Below are 18,710 nucleotides of genomic sequence, written 5' to 3' on the forward strand. Positions count from 1 at the left end.
ATGACCTTTGCTGATTTGTGTTTATTGTGTATTACTTTTGCATAGGTTACCATCTGGAGTCCTTCTGCAGTTTGTGGTATGACCACTCCACCAACCTCCCCTGGAATTGTCCCTTCAGAGTCATCCCAGTCAGCATCACAACCTTACAGCAAAGCTTTTGGCACATCTGGTACGTGCTGTGTTTTTGAGTTAGACCCTGAGGATTTATTAAAATAGAAATTCTGACGTGTAAATTTTGCTGCCAACTTCATAAACTGTAACACTTTGCTATTTGATAGGCTTGAGCCATTAATTCTGTGAACAGAGCATCAGGTCATCCAGAGTAGTACTAGTGCAAGTACTGAGAGAGGAAATAATCCTAGTACCTTGAGTGCCCAAGTGTGAAACAGGTCCATTGGGAACACTCAACTATTTACCAAGATAAAAGTGCAAAGAGATTTAAGAAGTGCTTGAGATACTGTTTAAACACACAATTCTTCACATACAGTATTCAGCTGAAATGAGGAAATGGGAACCTTACTGAGAATAGTTTTGCTCCCACTTTTCAGCAGTGGGAAAGGGAACACCTTTGGGAACACCAGCCACATCTCCTCCACCCTGCACTTCAGATGACTTTGTGCACATCTCACTTCCTTCAGCTGCTGCCACACCTCCAAAAAAGGTACAGTGAAATTCTTCTGCCAAATGGAAATGTTCAGTGACTGTAACTGAGAAAGAAAACCAGAGTAACAGATATAGTGTTGTATTCTACTGCAAAACCCCAATTTCTTCTAAGGTTAGAAAACTGCCACTTCCAATCACGTGGTTTTGTGTAATTGTTTTACATGGAACTCTTGTGTTGCCTTGCTATTTAAGGTATCTATCTGCAGCAGTTTCCTCCATGAAACTGAGAGATGTTCCCACAGATACCTGAAGCAAGGAATCTGTATGCCTTTTTTGTTGTTTCTCTAACAGGAGGACAAACCAGATTCTGGGAGGCCTTCACTGTACCGACAGCAAAATGTCATAAGCAGCGATAAATCATTGGGTAAACTCCAGTTTCCTCTCCCCATTTTCCATAACCCATGTTAGACAAATCTTGTTTTTGTTGACACATTCCAACTTCCAAACACTTTTCCACAGGTTTTTCTCTTTTTCTCTCCCCCGAATTCTTCATAGTTCCAGGATCCTGCCTAAACCTGTGCTTCAGCCTAAAACCTTCCTGTGATGCTTTTGATTTTATTTTAACTGTTCACCTTCAGAAATAGCTTGCAGAATTTTTTTTAACTGGCCCTCTTGCATTCTTACACACATCTTAAATATGTGTATCAACACTGAAAGCTGAAAAAGGATTAAAAAAAGGCTGATGCTTTGAGGGTGATTTTTTTTTTCTAGAAGCAACTAATTGGAAGCTTTTTAAATGAACAACTTTTATGTCGTGTGCAGCCTTACAATTTGATCCAGACTTAAGGATAGATGCTTTCTTTTAAAGGCTTTTGGAAAAACTTTGTTTGCTATCTACAATTGTATTGCTGTACTTGAACCTTTTTTTAAAGTCCTGTGGAATGTTGAAAGCAACAGTGGATGGTTGAGGAACTCAGCTTCTAATAGGTAAATCTAGATTTCCTTTTCCATACTCTATCATCTACATCTGTGACAGCTGTAAAAAGGGATTTTGACACTGTATTTAAGACTTCTGTACTGTGTTTCTATACCATCCTCAGGGTAGAGCTGATAATGAGATTAAGCTCATTTTCCAGGTGAGGTTGTAACAGCAACCTTGGGATCTGAACTTCCTGAACTACAAGTGAAGACTTTACTGGGTTCTTCTCTGGGTCCATAATCTGTGACTGAGCTGTGAGCGTGGGGGTTCTGTCCTGCACAGTTTTGTGTGCATTGCTGGCAGCTGTCTCAGAGTTTTGATCAGAAGTGTAGTACATCATACTGTACCTCCTTTTCTCAGAGAAATGAGTACTGTGTCTCTGAGCAGCCAGACCAGAGGTCAAGACAGAGTTTAAAGCTAATGTGGAAGTGCAATAGTCACACTATGTTTAGCTGCTTTTCTAACTTACTTAATTGGGCTCAGCTGCATCCTTTTTGGTAGAGGAGGCCACCTGCAGTAGCAGGTGTTAAGCTTATGGAATGAAATTTCTGGATCATGATAAGTGTGTGACTAGTCTGTGAACTGGTTTTCACAAGAAGAGATGCTCCCTTAAGAAGGGGATGCATTTAATCTAAGGTCCTTCCAGCAGTGAAAGACTCCTGTTTTGTGCTCTGATGGGACTAGACAAGACAATGTCTGTGCAACTGACTTTTCTCTTTTCTTTTTTTTCAGACACATCTGGTAGTAAAAGTTCAGTAACCTTAAGTGATCTTCCAGAGTTTTTAGGTGGTTTGTCTTTTGAAGACAGTGCTGAAAAGGACAGAGAGGAAGGTAACTTCTGTCATCTTTACGTACATCTTAGCCAAGGATGTGTTTTTAATGTTTCATTCGTGATTCATGGCTTGTTCTGAAGCATCTTGCCCTATATCATTGTTGTTTTCCATGCTCTCTGCAGTAGTTTTCATATAACTAAATCACTTATTTTCAAGTACAAGTGTTCTTTGTAAATAGTGAAAACAGTAAAATTTGCAGAGTTAATCTTCAGAAGGTTACTCAAGTGAGTGTGTTTTTTTGATGTAGAGAGCAAACTCTTCGCAAGACATTTTAGCTGCTGTAATTCTGTTACCTTCAAAGCAAGTTGTTAGGGTTTTTTGTTTAAGGCACACTTCTGTATTGCCTATTTTAATATTACGATTTATGGTTTTGAGGAAAAGTTGACCAATTTAAGAACTGGAGCTGCTTAAAACAGAAGCAAATCACTTTTGCCTCAAAGCCATGAGTTAGCTTGCACTTTTCAGTTCTGGAGCGTAATGTGGTTCTAATTTTACATTAGAACACCCTGCAGGATTTTTTCTCTGGTTGTATTGTGGAGTCTTAGTTTGGGTGAGGTAAAAGAGTGCCTAAGGATGCTTTGAGAACTGGTTAGATACAGCATAGGAACAGCAAAAAATACACTGTTCAGAAACAAAGTATATGAATCTGAGTTGCCAAATAACCGTGCGTCCTCCAATCCTTTTCAGATGCAATATCTAAAGAGATCTCTGAGATCACAACTGATGCTGAACACATGGTGCCTAGAGGAGGATTTGACTCTCCATTTTACCACACAAATGAAAATCTGTCAGGTTCTCAGAAGAAGATCCAGTCAGTAGTCTCTAGTGTTCAGGGACACAGTCTGACCTCTGAGACTTTAACATCTTCTCTGGACAAGCCTGGGCCTGAGAGTGCACTGGAGACACCCAAACAAACATTTACACCCATAGACAAGCCCTGTGGAGGCTCTGGTGAAAGCCCTGCTGGTAACAGGGAAGGAACCTCTGGGGAGACAAGTATTCTCACTCCCAGCCCTTGCAAAGCATCAGCACATGGAAGAGCAGTGTTTGGGAGTGGGCAGCCTCCCCTGTACGAGCACCTTTTTGAGGTTGCATTACCAAAGACTGCCTACCTCTTTGTTGGCAAGAAGACCGAGGAGCTGCTAAAGAAAGCCAAGGGAACCCAGGATAAAGACTGCATGTCCTCGACTTCTCCCGTGGAAGTACTAGACAGACTGATACAGCAAGGGGCAGATGCACACACTAAGGAACTGAACAAGTAGGTGACTGAAAGTTTTACTCCGCAAGCTTTCTCATGAAACTTTTTCTTCCTGGCTTTATTTTTTAATACCTCTGCCTGGAAAGCAGCTGTGCTAGGAAACCTAAATGAAAGCATACTCCATGAAGCATTACTGTTAACTGATCTAGGATTTCTGGGTAGAGAATTCTTATCGTTATGGTGATAACTAGTTCAATATTAAAAAAAAAAGTTGGGATGGGAAGGGGATGTGGGGTGGAGGTCTGTAACCTTAGTTAGAACTCTGCCTTCAGAGTTTGTGGTGAAGAAGCAGGGCTGCTGGGTGTGTTACAGACCACTGTTGTGCATGCTTCTTTCTAACAGTAATGACACTAAGAACTGAAGAATCAGATTTAAGGGCTAGGTGCATCTGCTGTGTTCTTTCTTTTCATCTTGTTACCCTGTACTCCTCTTTGTCCTTATGCTGTTTTCTATGCCTAAGAGAATTATTCTTGCTGAGTTCCAAGAAATGATGTCCTCTTTCACCATCTGCCCTTGCAACCTGGTTCTTGCACAACTCCTTTTTATTCTTCCTGTCCAGATTGATCATCATTGTGCTTTTATTAGGCTGTAAGCTCATTTGAGGTGGGGATTCCATTTTAATGTGGTTTGCTTAATGTTTGCATATTTAAACTTACTGGCTAATGCTGCATTTTCATTTTTCAGATTGTCTCTGCCAAGCAAATCTGCTGACTGGACTCACTTCGGAGGTGACGATGCTTCTTATGTTTTGGCAATCTGTTCCTCTGTTATTAGACTTGTTTAAACAATGACCTGCTACTGTCTGGGGTGTGTGTGTGTTCATCTCTGTCTTGTAACTCCAACCCAGGTTCTCCCCCTTCAGATGAGATTCACACCCTGCGTAACCAATTGCTGTTGCTGCACAACCAGTTGCTGTATGAGCGCTTCAAAAGGCAGCAGCATGCCCTGCGGAACCGGCGGCTCTTGCGGAAAGTGATTAAAGCAACAGCACTGGAGGAACATAATGCTGCCATGGTGAGCAGGGTGACAGACCTAGAGGTGATCTAAATGCACTAGAGCTCGGCACGAGTGTTAATTGGCTTGGCCAGCGCCTTTCTGGACTAGTGAATTAAAAAAGAAGCCTAGTATCTCACCAGACTTGAGTTGGTGTTTGTGGGATGGCACGCTGGATGAGCTGCATGCACTGTGATTATTTCTGTTGACTGTAAGTGGCTGAATCAGTGGATGCCTGCATGCTTAACCTCTGCAAGCAGTTACCTTTGTTAAAGGTTTCACTGTTAGCGTAGTGGTTACTTAATGCTTCTCAATTAAAGAGAGGAAAAGTAAAAAACAAACAAACAAAAAAAAAAACGGTTGGAAAACTCAGATGTTCTTTGAGTTATTTACTGTGATGAAATTCCAGCTTGTAAGTGCATTGAAGAATGTTTAAATCTGTACTTCTCCGTTGTAGTTACTTCCACTTACATTTTTATTTCTCAATAAATAATTTAAGAGTGGAAAAATAACTTTTCAAATTAGTTTTGGAAAATAAAGTGTAGCTTCAACTCTGAAGCCTGAGTCCCTGTCAATAGCATGATGAGTAGGAACATGCTGCTGCTCACTGTGCCTTTGGATGTGACTTTGAGTAATCAGCCAGTCCCCTCTAGCACCATTTCATATCTTTTTAAGCTGAAGAAACCCTAAAAAAAACCCCATGCATTACATGGAATGTTCCATGTTTGGAACAGTGTTCAGCCTGCATGCTTTTACTAACTGATGATTTTGCTTTACTCAGTGAGTGACATAGAATAGATGTTCTAACTAATAATCAGATGTCTAATGCTTTGTATGGGGTTCTTAACAGAAAGATCAGCTGAAATTACAGGAAAAAGAAATCCAGGCCTTGAAACTGAGTCTGCGGAAAGAACAGGCCAGGTACCACCAGTTTCAGGAGGAGCATGAAAGTATAGTGGCTCAGCTTCACAGCCAGATCAGACAGCTGCAACATGACCGTGAGGAATTCTACAACCAGAGCCAGGAATTGCAGGTATGAAGCAGAACACTGAACAATATTGTGTTATCTCCTTACTGTGGTTTTAAAAATAACCTTCCCAATGACACAGCTTGAAATACCTTGGAGAAATTTAGTATCTTCTTTGGATATGTTGTCCTAATTCACAATAAGACAAAGCTTAGTTGGAGATCCCTGACTAAACAGTCATTGTTCATTTGTAGTTCTCTTGTATTCTGTCTCCTGTTTGGAAATAGGAAAATGCAGTTTCTTAGCTGGCATTGGGCCTTTCAGAAGCACTCTATATAACTTGATTCTCAGCCCTGGTGGTTCTGGCCTTCCAGCCACGTGGCAGTGCTGGTCCTTGCTGAAGTTTCAGAACCCTGAGCTGAGTTCTTTTTGTTTGAACAGACCAAGCTGGAAGACTGCCGGAACATGATTGCAGATCTGAGGTTAGAATTAAAAAAGGCTAACAACAAAGTCTGTCACACAGAACTGCTGCTTAGCCAGGTTTCTCAAAAGGTAAGAGAAGTCACAGTATCCAGGGTCCCTTTGTCTTTCTTCGTTTTTTGTTTTATTTTGTGATTGATTGAGTGCTTTTTCTTTCTTGTTCTGAAAGCCTGTGCTTACTGTAGAATCTGATACTCATTGCACAGAAGTATATTGTGGTGAAGAATTTCCAAACAGTTCAAAGACTCTTGAAACTTCTCATTTTGGCTGCTCTTCACGCAGTAGGAATTCACAGTTTGAGCAAGATAAACTTGTATTAAAGCTCTGCTAAATGTGGGCATTAGAGAGAGCTTGTTTATATCAAAAGTTAAAATGGGCATTTCATCTAAGTGGAAATCTGGTTGAAGGAAACAATGCCAATGTGGTGAGAGAATTGCCATAGCTTTATGAAATCTTTTCTTTATCACCTATGACCTTTGTTTCTCTTTTTTTAATAAGAATACTTTGTGAGCACAGTGCTGGTCAGCTGTGACTCCTGCTGAAATGTTAAATCCGGTGTTTAATTCTGTTTAATTTCTCTTTAAAAAGCTTTCCAACAGTGAATCAGTGCAACAGCAGATGGAGTTCTTGAACAGACAACTTCTGGTTCTTGGAGAGGTCAATGAGTTGTACCTGGAGCAGCTGCAGCACAAGCACACAGACACTACAAAGGTACGGTTGCAGACAGTGCCTTCTGGGAAGACTTGGCTCACAGTCGTCATCAAGCTGTTTCAGCCCTGTTGTCAGAATAAAAGAAACAATTCAGAACTTAGCACATTTTGTTGGCCTTCTGTTCAGATATTTTTATGCACTGTGTGGTTATGAAATCTCTTCAGCATGCTGTTCTTGAAAGCTAGGGATGGTACATCAGTGTATGCTTGAAGTCAGTTTTAGCCACTTAATATAATTATTAATTTCTTCATGCTGCTGCTGTAAGTCCTGCACCTTCCTGTGCTCCTGCTGTAATTGGTAGCAGAGTGTTGGACGTAAAGTAACTCTGGGATCTTATGTTTGTGGAAGAGTATGATATAGAACAGTATTGCTGGCATTTGCAAGAGAGTCTTAACCAGGATTTAACTAGTTAGTGTGACATGCCGTTTAAAGCAAGCAATCTCACTCTTCTCCCTCAATTGCTCTCTTCATAAGAGCACTAACTTTACTAAAACATCTGTGGTTCGTGTGGTTTTACCTCCTGACTTCAAATAAACCTTTTTCTAGTTAGAAGCAAGCAACTTGCCCAACAGTAGGACTGTTCCTGCATGACAGCAATTGGGGAAAAACAAGAATAATTTTTCTTTAATTTAGTGAAGGTCATGTTGAAAAGGTTGATTTAAATTGAAGCTGCCTAATCTGCTGCAGAGCTGACAAGTTTGCTTTGCTAAAAAGCTTTTTATAAAGAACAGCAGTGTGCTAATAAATTCCAGTGATGTAGAATTATTTGTACAGTGAATTTGTTGTACCTCCTTTGACTATCTGCCTTTCCATGTCAACATTTAGAAATACATCTTTTATTTGATCCTGCTGAATTTGTGCTTATTTATAGTGTCAGAAACCTGTCTAATTATTAATAAAAACACGCAATCAAATTATACTTAACACTGTGTTCTTTCTTTTGAGGAGGTTGAAATGTTGCATGCTGCTTTTCGAAAGGAACTGGAGAAAGCAAAACTGTGTGTTCAGCAGCAAAGCCAAAGGCTCGATGCTTCCCAGAAACGGATAGCTGAACTGGAATCTCAGCTTTCTAAAAAGGACCACCTCTTCTTGGAGCAGAAGAAATACCTGGAAGATGTCAAAATCAAAGCAAGGTAGAGGTTTCCTACTTAAAAACAACCAAACAAATTGTCACTGTATTGACAGATGTAGTGTTATGTTTGGAGCAGAATTTGTTGATACTGGAGCTGATGGATTGTGGTTTCTCTCTCCATTCAGAGGTCAGTTGCAAGCAGTAGAAAGTAGATACAGAGCCCAGAAAAGAATCACACAGGCATTTGAGCTGGAGATCTTGAATCTGTTTGGCCGACTGGAGAACAGCCCACTGAAAAAACTTGAAGATGAAAAAACAGAAGCAGCTGAAGCAGCAGAAGAGAGGTAAGGATGGTGGTGCAAAATATGCTAGACTCAGTCATGGCCAGCTCCTGGGGACTGTGTACAGCTGGGGAATTCCTAGCACTTGAATGTATCATTTCAAGGTATTTGTTACTCCCCCTTTTACGGACTGAGTCTTTTTTGGGACTCTTCCTGGTTTATTGGGAGTCACTGGCAAAATTGGAAATGCTCCTGAAATACTTCTCAGATAGCTGAAGTTATTCAAACTTTGGGGCAAACTTCTCTATTTACACCACTGTTAAGAAGTTGCTGTAGATAAGTGTAAAGCACTTGGATGTTGTTTCCCCTCAGATCATACTTACTTGTTCTTCACCAAAGTCTTTTACAATGTGAGGATAATTTCTTGCACTGCAAGCAGATTTGTAGCAAAAACTTGTTCTTGGGATAGGTGAAAGACCTGCAAGCCGAGGACAGCATAGGTACCTCCATTTTCCTTGATGGATCGGGGTACGGTTCTGTTTTGCTCTGGGATTATTGTAAACTATTACCTTCCTGGTTACTCACTGTCCTTTACTACAAAACTGTGAAAGGAAACGTGGTGTAGGCCTGCTGAACTGCACGTGCAGCTCTAGAGTCAGAAAGTAATCCAAGTTAGCATTTCCTTCATGCTGTATCTTCTCTTGTTCTAAAACAGGCTGGATTGTGATAATGAAGGTTGTGCAGATACTATGGCAGGACACAGTGAAGAAATCATTGATAGAAATGGAGAAACCAAACCTCCCAGCACTCGAGGTTGCAGTAGCAGTAAAGGTGGCAGCAACAGTGAGCTCTCCACCCCAGAAAAGAAACAGAACCAGAGATTCAGCAGTCGCTGGGAGACGTCCATGTTGCGGGAGCCCTCAACTACTGTCCCACTGACTGTAGGTTCACTCCCCAGCTCCAAGAGCTTCCTTGGTATGAAGTCACGAGAGTTGTTTCGCAACAAGAGTGAGAGCCAGTGTGATGAGCATGGTGTAACCATCAACAGCCTTTCTGATACTCTAAAGACTGAACTATGTAAAGATCCAAGCATGGAGACGAAGGCTCCTCCAAGCCCTGATAACCTTAGCCTCTCACCTAAGATCCAGGAAAGCAGTGTTGGACAGCTTCATATCATGGACTACAATGAAACTCATCATGACCACAGTTAAAAAGGAAGATAGTCAATCAGTGTTATTTTCATATTCTTGGCATAGAACAGGAGGCGTGAATGCAAGTTTAACTAAAAGCTTTTATGTTTCTTTGGTCTGAGCAGCTAGCTCATGCAGTGGAATAGGATTGATGTCCAGTAACAGAAGAAGGCTGCTGAATGAACGCAAGGTGGATTTTTGGGTCTGGAATTGAAGTGCCCAGCCTAACTCTTGCTTCTTTCTCAAATTCAGTCCTTAGCAGTGTGTACTAATTTGAAGGGACAACTGTTAGCATTTGCAGATATTTTTTTCCCTTTCTCCCTGTCCCCAGTGAGTGGCTGCATTTATGAACTTGAGTGCAATATGAGGCCAAATTAACATTTGTGAGTCTACTATGAATGCTTTGTATTTCCTTGCAAGCTTCCAATTTAGAGCAGTTAATTGTGCTGCCTGTCTGGGTGATCTTGATTGTTTTCATCATGGAAAGGAGCAACACTAGAATTTCTAGTGTGTTCATCTAAGGGTCTCTGTTTTGCCTGTCTGCTGCCCCACGTTTCTCAGAGCCCAGTCTTTAAGTTGGACTCCAGCTGAGTACTTAAACGTTTAAGGAACGGTGTACCTCTGCAAAATGATTCATTCACCCTAATTCATAACCATTGTTTGTATTGTCCTTAACATTTCTTGGAAAGTTTCTTTTGAACAGACACTTAACAAGGATCTGGAGCTTGTAATGCAGAGCCCATATGTGCTGAAGACTTGTTAGAACACTAGCTTCTGACTGTATTGGAATTGTGTTTGCTTGACAGATTGGTACTGACCTCAGACTGGTTCCTGGGGGAAAGCAATTAGGGTGGGAGAAGAGGGAAAAGAAGCCTTACTCATGTAGGGAGAGCATGCAGAACGTGTGTGTAGAATGAAGATTTGCAGCTCACAAAGAGCGTTTGTTTCTCTAATCAGGGGAATACTTGTCCTGCCTGGAGTCCTTCATGGTTTTTGTTCCTGGTCTGAGCGAGACCACTGATGCCAAGAAATTGGCTTCTACCTGGGAATGTGTTTTGAGGCTTGACCTGCAGAAAACAGTTTCCTTTGGGTGCTGTCCTGTACCACCTGCAGCACACTTTTCAGCTCAGCGATGTCGGTTTGGCACTGGGCATGTCTCCTTCATCCCCATTTCCTTAGAAGATGAGTCTGAAGAAGCAGCCTGCTTGATCAAGCTGAGAATCTGAATTCAGTCACGAAACCTTTGTATGTTAATCATGTTTGAGCCAGTGATGAGCCTTCTGTGGAAGAGGGTTGCAGGGTCAGGGCTGGTCAGTGGTCTGACTCAATTTCCTTTGTGACAGAGCAGAGCCTGTGGTTGGGAAGGCAGTGTGGCTGTTTCAAACTGTAGGTGTGTCTGGGTCCAAGCATATGTGGGTGGCCGTATGGGGCTTCACAGGTACCCACATTGCACGTGGCTTCTTCTCAAACATTCTGTGGGTGGCAGCTGCTGGTCAAGAATTGTCTCAAGTATTAAATCAAGGCCGTGTTAAATCAGTTCCCATCTTAACCAGAGGAGGAGCAGGAGTCTGCTGGAGGAGCTGGTGGTCTGATAACTCGTGCCAGACACGGCCTGTCCTGCCATGGCTTTTTCTGTAACACCTAGGGTCGAAATACATTTCTGCCTGTCTGCATTACTCTGTGTCCCTTCGGTTGGTCAGTCCTAACTCTGAAAGTAAAAGTGAACTTCAGTGGTTTTGTCAAAGCTTGAATCTGCATGGAATAGAAAATAGAGAGTTGGTTGTAAGTGACAGACTGGTTTTGTCGACATGTCTATAGGCTTTCTAAGACTTAGTGGTAGCAATCGTGGTAGCAATATGTTTTGGTAAGGTTTGGAGGTTTTCGGCCTCGTCCCACCTGGTCCCGGCACGGGGAGCGAGCGCTTTGCACGTCGCCCTGCGGGGCAGCTCAGCTCTTGGAGCTGGAGTTGTGGGGCTTCCTCAGAGCACTGTGCTCTGCTGAGCCCCAGGGTTGCACCGTGCTGCTGCGGTGGCCTCGCTCCTTGGAGGAGAGGCAGCTCTTGTTGCTGGTGACAGACGTGCCCTGGCGGTAATGCAAGCTCATTGAGGTGGCTTTTTTCTTCTTTTAAAAAGGACTTTAGCACCAGGATAGTAACAGAAACCACTTTCGGTTTGGTTATGGACCACAACGATTACGGAGGAACAAATTTTGCAGTTGTTTTATTTTATTTTTTTTGTAAAAGTCTGGAAATCATGGATCTGCTGTATGTAGTTAACTTGCAGTTTGTTGGAAGGGGTCCCATCAGTGAAGTGGAAACAGATTTGTTTTTCTTTTTTTTTAACTGACTGCTTTTAGTTAAATCTAAAATTGCTGTCTTTGTCAAGTTAATCCGTTCCCTGCCTCACTCTCTGTAAGCATGTAAAACAATCCACATTAAATGCCATAAATATGAAATATGAGGAAATGGTACAATCCTAAGCTAAAGAGAACTTAAACCAAAAGGAGGTTTTGCTGTCCTTATTAGAATGTTCTAAAACGTCAAGGCAGTTGCTTGTGTTTAACTGTGAACAAATAAAATGTATTGTTTTGCACTACTAAGCGTTCAGTTCCCTGCAAGCTGATCACTTTGGGACCACGCTGTGCTGAGATGAAACGTGCAGAAACCAAGTGAAGTGCCCTCCAAGGTCTGTGCACCCAGCAGCTTCGAGCAGGTAAGTGCTTCTGCCTCTTTTTGTGTAGGGTTCATATGTTGAATTTGAACAGTGATGTGTACGAGGGCATGGCACGAGTCAGTGTGCAGCTGTGAAAACACATCTGCTGAATTAGTAGTGCTTAGAGAGAACGTTGTGTGAAAGTTACCCTAAGCCTTATTGCAGGAAGGGGATAATGGGGGGTAGGGAAAGCTGGCTGTGCTGGACGAGAGAGCAGGAAGTTCATCAGAGCTCATTTTGAATCCCTTTGGCTGAAGCGCAGTGCTGGAAAGCTGAATGTGCCAGTGTAAAAATAGCAGGCGTGTGCTGCCCCCAAGGTACAAGGAGAAGAAACAAAACCCACACTTAGCTTGGTAGTTGGTAAACCAGGCTGCAAACAGTGCTGAATACTCCACAGGCACAGGGGAAGGTCTACACCTGTAGAAGTCAGAGGTGACCATTGCCCAGAGACAGGTGCCAGGGTCCCCCCTGAGCTCTGCTGCCCTGCATCCCTCTCAGTGTCTGAAAGAAATGCAGCCTTCATTTTCTTGGCATACACCAGTGTCTCTCATGGTTTTTTATGCTCTCAGAGGCTAAAGTAGAACTTTATGGCATTTTTGTGTTTGGCATTTACATCCTGTTTATGTAAATGCCTCAAACAGCTTGATTTGTAAGAGAGAAAAACAATTCTTGCTGTATCTTTTTCTCTTTTGAAGTGTCCATCCCCTCTGGAAGAGGAGAACTTGTATGGAAATTAAGTAATTTGTCTCTCTGTTTTTGTGAGGTTTAACTTTGCAGCTTTCCAGCAGATCCGGTCGTGTCATTACCAAACCCCACAATGCACTTTTATTTGCTCATTTTCCTGCTTGTGTCTTCAGATTTTGCCTAAGACTGATGGAAAGGATAAGGCCAGGTTAGAAATGACTGAAAGTCTGTGAATTGTGCTTCTTGTGTCAGACCTCTGTCAAGCACGAGCGCTAGCAGCGGGGCTGGAGGGGCAGCAGCTGTGGTGGCACTGACACACACAGTTTGTGCTGTGGGAACTGAAAGGAGCTCCAGAGAGAGGAGGATAATTGCAGTCTGCTCAGAGCCTGCCTATTCAAACTGCAATGCTTTGGTAGTTGGCAGTGGGACGGCCAGAAAGGAGAGCTGGGAATTGTATCCCTGGTGTCCCAACACTTGTCACCCTGTAACCAACATAGCTGTGCAGGGTTTGGAAAGCTTTCCGGGCCAGCAACTGTTACCAGACTCTTGTCTTTGCAACATGAAGCACAACGAGGCAGCTTTGATTTCCCTTCCCAAAGCTGCTTCTGCAGCACAGCTCCCTAATGAAGCCTGGGGAGCGGCCTCACCTCTAGCAGAGCCACAGCAGCAAGTGCCCAGGTGTCTGCATGGCCTCACAAAGGTTCAGTATCATTTAGAAGTTCATCATGTTTCAATTTGGATCATAATGGCTCATAAAAATAGGCTTGTCCAGATGGGCAGATGTATTGGAGAGCAGCACGTGGAGGCAGGGGAAGGAATGGAAGTGCAGAGAAAGGTGGGGCTATGTGAGGAATAACACTGCTGAAACAACTTCCTATTTTACCTGAGCCATCATTTCTTCCTATATTCTTTCCTCTGTGTTAATTCTCCTTTCTTTTTTGGTTGTTTGTTGCCAAAAATCTGGTCATAAGGCAACAGCTTTCCACAATTCTAGCCAACTGAGCCAAGTATGCAAGGGGAAATAGTTTATTCAGGAGTGTATTCCATCAGGAAGCAAAAAACAGGAGCTAATTCGCCTGTGGGAGGGGAAAAGAGCAGTCAGATGCAGGGAGGACATTGCATTGTTGAGATCCTAAGTTTGCAGCTAACTGCATTTGAATCAGAGCTCCACCACAGATGCACATTGGCTGCAGGGATCAGGGGCTGTGTCTCTGCTGAGCCCCCTAAGTGGGCTGGGAGGAAAGCTGCTCAGCAATGGTGGAAAGGTATCGTGCTGGAATTGCAAAGTACTGTTATAAAAGCAGGAGACTGTTCCCAACACCTTTCAGTTTTCATGAGCTAACCCTTTCATAACACCCTTGAAGATCAAGGAAGCTGGGCTCTTTTCTTGGCAAGGGGGAGAGGTGTTTTTTAACTTACACTTTGTAAAGGAAGGAACCATCAGAAAATGGCTGCAGCTTTCTCAATCTCTGCTTCCCTTAGATTCCCATTAATCACACTTAATCAAAAGGACCTGCCACTGGCTTCACAGAGGTCTGGGGAGGAATCCTTTGTATCTCTAGCCTTGCTGGCAGCAAAGGAGTCAAAATGGGCAATGAACAGGAAAATGTTCCGTGTGGTGTGTACTGGTGACGGTGTGAGGATCTGCAAGGACCCAGCAGAGCCCAGGCAGTGTAGCTAAAGCACGCTGAGCTTTCCTATAGCCAATGGTCCTGTCAACACTGATTCTTTGGTCCAAAAACCATTTCCATGTAATCAGCTTGGGGGGAAACTTAGGGATAAATCTGGCATGATTAGAACCCGATTACTCCTCACAGTGCATGTCAAAGGGACCACGTGTGATAGTGCTGCTTCTGTTGAGATCTGACTTTCAGAAGGAGAGTGGGAATAACAGCAAGGAAGAGGAGTATATATCTGGCAGGACTGACTCATCAGAACTTGGACCTCTAGTGTTCATTTTGCTATCTTTAATCAGCCACCTGATTAAAGGCAGTAAGTGGAAGACACACGACCTTGGATCCTTTAAAAGGCGTGTCTGCCCGGTGGTTTCCAGGGCCCTTTAAGTTTCCCATAGTAGTTTTCTTCGTCAGTCACGTGCTTCTTTCTGACATGCTCATTCCCTTGCACTTGTACACAATCTTTGTTACTAATTGAGGTCTGAGCTTCAGGGCAGACGGAAGGTGTTCGAGGGGAGATGGCTGACCTAGCTGCTGCCTCCTGGGGTGCCCTCTTCTCAGAGACAGCACTTCCACCACTCACATTCCATTGCATGTGCCATGGCAGCTTCTCAGCATGGGATACCCACTCCTTCACGCAGTCGAGGACAACGGGGATGAGGCTCACCACACCTCCAAAGTGATTCTTTGCTTCGTTGCAGCTCAGGTGATTCACGACATCGTGGGGGTATCTGTGGGACAGAAGGGAATGTTTGTTGAGTAATGCAGGCAACTCTGCCCTGAGGCCCACAGGGAAAGGGTGGAAATGTGGACAGCAGTGTCCCCAGGACAAAAGGGCACTGATAGAACCTGAGAAAGCAGCTGTGTCACAGCAGCTGTGGCTGCTGGATTCAGTCTGCAAGAGTTTAAGAGCACATACAAACAGCTGCTCCACAGAAATTGACTGTATACTAGAGCAGGAATAGCAGGGAGGAGCCAGAAAGGTGTTACAATGGAAACCAGCAGGGAAGTCTAGGTAGGAATATGCATTCTTGTGACAGCCTTCCTGTATCAACCATTGCCTCCACAGAACTCAGCTGAGAGAGAGACATACTTAGCTCGGATGTTGCTCAGATCATTGCTGTGGTTAAGGAGCAGCTTGCATCTTTCCAGACGTTCATTGGTTGCGTTGTTACCAGGATGTACTGTTTCCAGCTTGTGGCAGAGATTGCTGAGGTCATTACAGATGTTTAGGAACATGCTGAGGATTCGCCTGTCTGTTGAACTGTTACAGTGGTGGTCCACGTAGGACTGTACCTGCAGAGTACAACGTTGGGGAAGAGGGTGATGCATGTTAAATTACATCGTGGTATGCTGCAATGTTGCTTAGGTTAGCAGATAGCAGATACTTTCTGGTGTGACTGAAGGAATGAGCCACTATGGAAACTGATACAGTGGCAAGCAGTAAGCTTTCTAGGGCATGCCTGAGATGTTTGCTCATCATTCATCACGGCTGAAGAGGCCTGGGGTAATGGATCTGCTTGTCAGCACTTAGCAACACTAAGCAACAAGCCTTCCTTCCCTCTTTGGAGAAGTGTGGCAGTACTGCAGCCAAAACCACAGCTCTGCTACAAGCACTGCAGGAATGGGTTGGGTGTAGGCAGGGAATTTTCTGTCTTCTCTGCTGCCACAGCTCATTGCTCAGAATGGGGTGGGAGATGGGGGCCGTGGTCAAACTGGGAGTGTTTTGGAGTGATAGCATGGATGTGTTTGCACATGTACACATTCTTCATTGCTCTTTATTTGGCACCATTAGCTGTGACAGCAAAATTAAAGCCATTTAACCCGAGTTGTCCTTACTAACCTATGATAGCTATGGTAATTCCTCGTTTGCCTTGAATGGTTTTGTTACCCACAGTGAATGGCACTGAGCAGTGAAAGACTGTGCCAAGAGATTAAATATCTGCTCCAAAGACATTACAGGCACTTCAGACGTGAGGGTAGGGATGTAAAACACAGAGTGGGGGTTGGCAGCCCTGGGTGGACTCTGATACCTTCAGTGCTCTCTCTCAGACTTCAGCATAAGAGCGGAGGAACCGCTCTGAGCATACAGAGCAGCCACGCCAGGCACCAGGGCAAATTCTCAGCAGGTTTGGAAGAGAAATAAAAAAGCCCCTAAAAGGTCCATTTTCACTACAGATTTCTCCTTCCTCTATGTTCATTGTGTGTTGTGTCTGTGTGAGTGGCAGGATTTTTTTTTTTTATTGCTGCTCTGAGCAGAAATAGTCCTAAAGGGAATAACATTTTAGTCTGGGTGTTCATCAACAGGATTACAGGACAACTTTCTGTCCATATCAACAGAAGAGAGTTAATGCAACTACATATCCAGGAGGGGACCAGGACAACATGAGCAACAGCTTGCAATGACTGCCCAGCTCTGCAGCAGACAGTTGCTGGCTCCTAAGCTGCAGCCTGGGGAGCTCAGGGAGAGCTGGACTGAAGCCATGAGCACAGCCAGGCTCGGCAGCGGAGGCACTTGCTGGGTTATTTAAGTCTCTGATTGAAGCAAGTGACAGCACAGTTGCTTTTATTCCTATGCCCTCCTATACAAAATTCAAAACAGGATTAGGATAAGGCAGGAGAATGGTAGTGATGTCTGTTTTGTCCCAGTGAATTGTCTTTGTTTCAGTTCCTGCACAACAGCCCTCTGCCGTGTGCTGTGCCAATTGTTCCCTGTTCTTCCCAATAACAATCTCTCCCTTTTTTCATCCTTCCTCTAGGGTGACATGGTTATACCCTCAGGGCTGCCCATGCAGTAAGGTTTGCCTCTGCTGAGTCCACATCACTGTATCACTGGTTACGTTGGATCAGTGTAATGGCTGAAGTAGTTGCTGAGAGGTTTCACCCCTACAAAAAGCAAGTCTTCCACCCCTGCCAGGAAGCAGAACCCAAGCTTGCTCTACGCTTCTCAAATACCTGTGCTTTTAAAGACAACATAATGCTATACAAAACCATGATGCATGTTTTTTTGGGGAAAAAAATGTAGCTTAATATATGTGGGGGTTTTCTTCTTTGTTAAGAACAAAGTCCATCCTCATCCTGATAAGAGCTTGGCCTTCAGTCTGGCTTTGGCATATAACTGGGCTTCGTGCCTGGGTTCTGCTTCCTCACATCCACAATTCTAGTTCCGTTTGGATTTTTCTTCCCACTTTGTCTTCCAGTGATTGAAGTTTGCACTACTTAAAACATCTCGTTATCGAAATTTCAAGACAATTCCCTTACCAGCCCAGAAAACACCTAGCACATTTGGGATTTTCAGCCCTCAATCCATCATCCCATCTCTGTAACACAGCCATTGTTTTTAATAAGCACTACAGAAAGATACAGCAGCACCAATACCAGGGGAAGAGGCAGGGGATGCTGTTTACTGCAAGTTAAGGATTACAGATTCCATGTGTGGCTGGGGAGGGAGGGGGGGTTTGTTTGATTGTTTATCATACTCTGTATTTCTGGCTGTGCCGCAGCAGTGAAATGACAGCGTTAAGCTAAACCCTGCAGCGATGCTCGGCAACACAATTCCTTTTCTGTCAGTGGGGAAGTCTAACAGAGGTGTTCCTTTCCCCTGCTTCATCTTTTGCCACCGCTTTGCAGTTGTGCACAAGCATTAGTAGCTGTTTTCTGTGCACCTGCCCTAAGTGAGAATGTTCACTCATCACTGAACTTGGCCCTGTGCTGTGCCCTCTTCCCTGCAGCACAGACGTTTGTGCTGAGCATTCTGTACCTGGCTGATGCTCGACACAGGTCTGATGGCGTCGTTTGCATTCTCTCGGGTGTGTTGCAGAGCTCTGACAAACGTGAACTGCTGCTGCAGGAAGAGCTTGTACTTGTCTTCTAGGATTTTTAGAGTATCCTTTACCTCGTTCATCTTTTCCCTCTGTTGGAATCTGGGAGAAAAGGAGAGAAAAGGTTCTACGTTTTAGATTCATGTCATTTCTACGTGTGTAGCTGTCACCTGAGCTGTAACTGTGCAAGTTCAAGGAAAACAACAACTAAAAGATAAAAGAGGAGTAGATATGTGGCATCAAAGCGCGGCAGCCCTTCTATTTCCCTCGCTTCTCACCCCCTTCCCTGCCGCAGAGAACCGGGCCGGGCCTCCCCCTGCTGCCCGCTGCTCCGTACCGCCGTGCGGGACGGTGGGGCCTGAGCCGGGCCCCTAGCAACCGCCGCCGTCTCCATAGCAACCGCCGCCATTTGATGACATCACACCACGTGCCGAAGTCGAGCGGCCCATTG

The 18,710-nt window shown here is 43.9% G+C and overlaps 3 protein-coding genes across 11 annotated transcripts in view; 1 reads left to right on the plus strand and 2 right to left on the minus strand.

The window, feature by feature from the left end:
• Positions 1–11,958, plus strand: part of TSC1 (TSC complex subunit 1) — a 27,494-nt gene extending 15,536 nt beyond the window's left edge. For 4 of the 8 annotated variants that reach the window (XM_065737434.1, XM_065737433.1, XM_065737435.1 and 1 more), the window contains 13 exons: positions 46–169; positions 549–661; positions 955–1,027; positions 2,315–2,413; positions 3,103–3,673; positions 4,358–4,401; positions 4,521–4,687; positions 5,517–5,699; positions 6,075–6,185; positions 6,702–6,824; positions 7,770–7,957; positions 8,082–8,240; positions 8,893–11,958. In XM_065737434.1, the coding sequence (XP_065593506.1) occupies positions 46–169; positions 549–661; positions 955–1,027; positions 2,315–2,413; positions 3,103–3,673; positions 4,358–4,401; positions 4,521–4,687; positions 5,517–5,699; positions 6,075–6,185; positions 6,702–6,824; positions 7,770–7,957; positions 8,082–8,240; positions 8,893–9,388 (2,451 nt within the window). In that variant the 3' untranslated portion in view covers positions 9,389–11,958. The remainder of the gene's footprint in view (positions 1–45; positions 170–548; positions 662–954; positions 1,028–2,314; positions 2,414–3,102; positions 3,674–4,357; positions 4,402–4,520; positions 4,688–5,516; positions 5,700–6,074; positions 6,186–6,701; positions 6,825–7,769; positions 7,958–8,081; positions 8,241–8,892) is intronic. The other 4 variants (XM_065737436.1, XM_065737438.1, XM_065737437.1 and 1 more) reach the window with 4 other exon arrangements.
• The window catches only part of SPACA9 (sperm acrosome associated 9), a 22,040-nt gene extending 3,449 nt beyond the window's left edge, over positions 1–18,591 (minus strand). The window contains exons 1-4 of one of the 2 annotated variants that reach the window (XM_065737497.1): positions 18,538–18,591; positions 18,199–18,361; positions 15,532–15,734; positions 14,768–15,169 (exon numbers count right to left, since the gene is read on the minus strand). In XM_065737497.1, the coding sequence (XP_065593569.1) occupies positions 14,785–15,169; positions 15,532–15,734; positions 18,199–18,342 (732 nt within the window). In that variant the 5' untranslated portion in view covers positions 18,343–18,361; positions 18,538–18,591 and the 3' untranslated portion in view covers positions 14,768–14,784. Of the gene's footprint in view, positions 1–13,687; positions 15,170–15,531; positions 15,735–18,198; positions 18,362–18,537 lie in introns of those variants that run through there. The other variant, XM_065737496.1, reaches the window with a different exon arrangement.
• Positions 1–18,710, minus strand: part of GTF3C4 (general transcription factor IIIC subunit 4) — a 151,904-nt gene that overhangs the window by 57,729 nt on the left and 75,465 nt on the right. The window lies entirely within an intron of this gene.

Source organism: Cyrtonyx montezumae, unplaced genomic scaffold (assembly GCF_038088225.1).
Source record: "Cyrtonyx montezumae isolate F1298 unplaced genomic scaffold, pur_monq_1.0 scaffold_20, whole genome shotgun sequence".
Taxonomy (NCBI): Eukaryota; Metazoa; Chordata; class Aves; order Galliformes; family Odontophoridae; genus Cyrtonyx; species Cyrtonyx montezumae.